The sequence below is a fragment of the Polistes canadensis genome, unplaced genomic scaffold (genome assembly GCF_001313835.1).
Source record: "Polistes canadensis isolate GaletaPanama2010 unplaced genomic scaffold, ASM131383v1 scaffold_19, whole genome shotgun sequence".
Lineage (NCBI taxonomy): Eukaryota > Metazoa > Arthropoda > Insecta > Hymenoptera > Vespidae > Polistes > Polistes canadensis.
This window is the reverse complement of record NW_014569566.1, coordinates 1122050-1127327: the sequence shown is the minus strand read 5'-3', so window position 1 is coordinate 1127327 and position 5278 is coordinate 1122050. Positions and strand designations below refer to the sequence as shown.

The 5278-nt window shown below is 29.0% G+C and overlaps 1 protein-coding gene across 1 annotated transcript in view; it reads right to left on the bottom strand.

Annotated features, from left to right (window-relative positions):
• LOC106793868 overlaps positions 1–988 on the bottom strand; it is a 37797-nt gene extending 36809 nt beyond the window's left edge. The window contains exon 1 of the mRNA XM_014761142.1: positions 847–988. Within this exon, the coding sequence (XP_014616628.1) occupies positions 847–930 (84 nt within the window). The 5' untranslated portion in view covers positions 931–988. The remainder of the gene's footprint in view (positions 1–846) is intronic.
• Positions 989–5278: the final 4290 nt, after the last annotated feature.

Sequence of the window (5278 nt, the reverse complement as noted above, 5' to 3'; positions counted from 1 at the left end):
TAATATATATGATTAAATGTTATTAAAATAAAAAAAGTTAGGATTAAAGATATATAATTAGAATTAAAAATCAAAATAAAGAATTGAATGGTGGTTTGTTTTATTTAAACGAAATTTTAAAAATATACGATGAGAGATAAGAATTACGTTAAAAAGTTTACACCAACCAATGAGTTGGGAAATGAAAGAAGAAGGATTCTTCTTCTGTATGTAAATACGTAACTATATAATATATACATACGTATGTACGTACTTTTATATATATGTATATACATATATTACATACTACGTAGGCGTTCACGCGAACAATTTACGTCGCGTTTCTCATAATAAATTATTAATGGTTGTTGCCCGTAGAAACGAGTTTCGTAGTCACGTTTACGCGATTTAATTATTTCACTCGGAGAAGAAGTACCGTTTTTGAGGAAAAAAGAAAAAAAAACACACACACACACACACAGACACACTTCTTATTTTCCTTGCAATACTAATCGATTCTAATCTTCGAATACTTTTTTTCTATCACGTTCTAACTCTACCTTCCTTTTCTTCTTCTTTTTCTTTTATTAGGTTGAACCGAAAAGTTCACCGTGAGTTTATTGCATTGTTTCATATAGTACAATTGTTTCAAAGCCAATTAAAATTACTTTCATATATGCTAGTGAAATATTAATAATACAAGAAAAGAAAAAAACGTACGAACTTTTGATTCACCATAATATCATACATAAATAACATTTCATTCTAATCACGTCGTACACGATTTCTAAATATTTCAAGTGTCCTACGATACGAGAATGAATCATTAAAAAAAAAAAATCAAGAAGAAATATAAAATAAACTTACTTGATAAGGATAAGCACCACTCCTGTAATAGCTGCTGGTAGTCAAAGCAGGATGACTTTTACTGCTACCACACATGGAAGCCATTTTTTCTTGTTGTTTTTCAAAAAATAATATTCTTGTCTTTTTAATATATATATATAGTATCTATACTTTTATCGAATTTATTTTATCGTCAAATAACTTAGAAAAATAACGAATAAAAGAACACCAAAATTTTGAAATTAAAATTATTTTCAATTAACAATAAATCGTACGATATTAATTCGTTTTTAATTTAACGCGAATGAAATAACGTGACAACATTATGAATTATATTCATTGTTATAACACTCAAATCGTGGTACGTCCTCTTTAATCTTCTCCAAGACATATATGTATACGACACACATATACGAGGGAGTGGATTCTTCGTTAAGGTATATAGGTAAGTTGTTTGCTTTAGCTGGCACAAGCTCGTATTTAACTTCGGTTTCGGTTTATAATACTCGAACTCAAAACTTCGGACTTAAACTCGACTTAAATTCCATGAGCGCGGGAGAACAACCGTAAGTCGGCCGATTCGATTACGCGAGTTTCATGGTGTTTGTGCACAAGGCCACTGATATGCTTTTTTTTCTCTCTCTCTCTTTCTCTCTCTTTCTTCTTATTTCGTATGTCCAATGTTACCGTTAAATATTCAGAGAAAGGGTTCTTCGAATTAACGATTTATACATTTTCATCTCGAGTAGATAATAGATTCATTAATTTTGTTTATATCTATCTATCTTCTTCTTGTAAATTCTCTTATCGAATTGTCACCCAAAAAATTCTTACGAAATTCAAAATTAATAATATTTCCGTACCCCCGCGGAGATAATTATAATTGTTATTTATTTATATTAAAAATATAATTATTTATATTGAAAAATATATTAGATTAGATTAAAAAAGTTCGAAAGAATTTTGAATTTTTGTTTTGCTCTTCTTTCTTATTGTTCTTTACTGTTGTCGTTTTTATAGTTGCCAAGGAAGAAATATAAGGTAGAGAAATCGTAATTTAAAAGCACGCAAGCACACCCAACGTCCTTCCTTCGGGACGGTTGACCACCGACTGACAGCAAGAGATCTTCACGCATCGTTGTTCTTTATCTTCGTTCTTTCCGTTCGGCTAACCAACGTTTGTAGCCACCTCTTCTGCCGCCTTAGTTATTCCTCATGCTTCTGTTACTTCTGCTACTTCTGCTACTTCTGCTGGTGCTGCTGCTGTTACTGATGATGATGATGATGATGATGTTGATTCTTCTTCTTATTTTTATTTTACATTTTCTTTTTTTTTTTTGTATTTTATTCCCTTTGGTATCCGCTTCAATCAAATTTCTAATTCTTAAATCAAAGGTTTAATTGAAGTTATGATATATTTGAATTAAAATATCGAACAGTTTTATACTTAAAAATAATACTTTTATTATTTATTATTATTTTTTTTATATATTATAATGTCTATTGGAAATTTGTATTCATATATTTTTAATTTCTTTATTTTACTGTTGCTGTTGATTTTTCTTCTTCTTTTATTTTTCTTTTACATTTTCTTTTTTTCTTTATTCCCTTTGGTATTCGCGTCAATCAAATTTCTAATTTTAGAATCAAAGGTTTAATTGAAGTTATGATATATTTGAATTAAAATATCGAACAGTCTTATACTTAAAAATAATACTTTTAATATTTATTATTATTTTTTTCATATATTATAATGTCTATTGAAAATTTGTATTCTTATCGTGTGAAACCATTACTTTTAATTTCTTTATTTTGCTATTGCTGTTGATTTTTCTTTTACATTTTCTTTTTTTTTTGTTTATTCTCTTTGGTATTCACGTCAATCAAATTTCTAACTCTAGAATTAAAAGTCTAACTGAAGTTACGATATATTTGAATAAAAATATATCGAATATATAATTTTATACTTAGATAGTATATTATTTTTCATAATTAATAACATCTTTCTAATGAAAATATTTATTCTTATCGTGGGAAACCATTTATTATTCGTTTCTTTACTTTTCCAATCATCTTTTATACCAGGTTAATGGGATTAACGTGGAATATTTTTATTTTGATGATCGTCGTTCAATCGTTATCGGTCTTGCGTCAGAATAATACCATTTTTTTTTCTTCTTTTTTTCAAACGTTTTACCGTATCGTAATTGGAGATTACTAGACGTTGTCTAAAACGTCTACGATATAATTATTCCTACGACAGGAAACTACGATTACTCGTTATAATCGCATTAGTCGTCTCGTTTGGCATGGAAAAATAATTGTTTCGTCTAAAATTATACACAAATGAGAAAATTTATTTGTAACTACGATGACATCGTAGTATTCCTACTCATTTTTGTTTTTTTTAAACAAACTCGAAACTCAAAATGAAAAAAACAAATATATATATATTAATTTTCTTAATAACATCGAATGTGTGTGTGTGTGTATTTTTCTTTTTCCTTTTTTTTCTTCTTCTCGGGCACACCGTATTTTTCAACGACGTTTAAATCTATTTAAAAAAAATTAAATATCCTTGCTCGCGATAAATTCTAATCATCGCGTTATTTGAAATATAATAAATAAAATACTTCCGCGTTATTTAACGAATCACACACGTAATAATTATATATATATATATATATCGTAATATAAAGTAAAACAAAAAAAAAACAAAAAAAAATACTTTGCCACGCGGATCTGTCGTTCGATTAAACAGAGAATTCTTACTGTTGCTCGTTGAAATGATGTTTTACGAATAAAAACAAAGTCGACCGGAACGATTGAATAAACTAGTTTTAAGTATTACCACCAATAACATAGTACAATTTTAAACGGAACTGTTTTTACGACATTTTAACTAATTCCATTTATTTCGGTACGAGTCATTCTACAATACATATCGTGAGAAGAAATATATAAAAAAATATATTAAAAAAGATCGATTGTGAAAATAATAATAATTTTGATCGCATTGGAAAAATCGGTTAGAATATAACAGACAATTCGATGCTCGCGTTAACGGAGACTTCGATGCTCGCGTTTAACGGAGACTTCGATGCGTGGAAAACGTTCGAGAGACATCAACGCTTAACGCGTAACGAAAAATATATATATCTAGTAGAATACATATACGTTATTTTTCAATTGACCTCACGTTTTATCCACGCGTGTTTAGAATTTCTAATTTATATAGAATATAACATTTTACAATAAAAAAAATATATTTCTGATTTTATTTTATTTAAAGTTTCGTTACAATGTCCTAAATATATTCTACGTGACACGTAATATGCATTCTCACGTATGACATGCACATCTTCAAATAAATTAATCTTACTATAGTTAGCTAGTAGGTCACCGTGTTCCATCTCTCACGTTTCCTTCCTTATCCCGTTTACCTATTATTAATTTATGAATAGGTACATTTTTCGCATAATCCATCCATTAATTTTCCAGTTTTGCATATTACGTATCTCGTTTAATGTTATTCATTATCCTTGCTAACACCCTTTCATGCTAAAGATCAAGAAAAACCGTTGCACTTGCCTTTGTTGTTGTTGTTGTTGTTGCTGTTGTTCTTGTTGTTCTTGTTGTTCTATCTAACGGTAGTAAATTCAATGCTCGGTAAGATTTCTCACGGTGGACATCGAGAGAATTCACAAACTATGCATTTTAATGATCTAATTGGTAGTACCAATGACTTCAATTTTACCATTTAATTAATATGCGGTACCGATGCCATTTACAGGAGCAACGGGTTCTCTGTTTATCATAATTGCAGATCGCTATTTCCATAATTCTTTATCTCAGTGATTTCCCTTGAAATTAAAATATTCCAAAACGGTTTCCATCCTAACTAGACTGAAACGCGCGGTTTAATCTCAAAACTTTTACAAAATATCTACAACTTCAAACAAATTATTTCGCTTTTAATAGTCTACTATATATTATCATTATTTTTAATAGAAAGCTAACTACAAACTATATATATATATATAACAATGATAAACGATTAAGTTCACAGCCCGCATCTATTTTAACAATGAAGTATATATATATATATATACTTCTAGCTCTTTACATACAATAATTAATTAAAATAAAAAATATAATCAAATAATAACATAGACACAACCCACAAAAAAACAAATAGATTCAACTTATAAACATGATAATTACGCATCGTTAAATATCAGAAATAACATATTACAAAAGATAAAATATTAGATCGGGTGGGGGTGGGGGGGGGAAGAAAAACCGGTATCGATGTTGGAATTTCATGAATTTAACTAACTCGCGACATCTTTCAGGTTTGCACGTTCAGGTGCAAATTCATGGTCAGGTAAGGAAAAGCAAGTTAGAAGGAAGGAAGAAAGGTATATAGGTAAGCAGACGAGCAAGGCTAGCA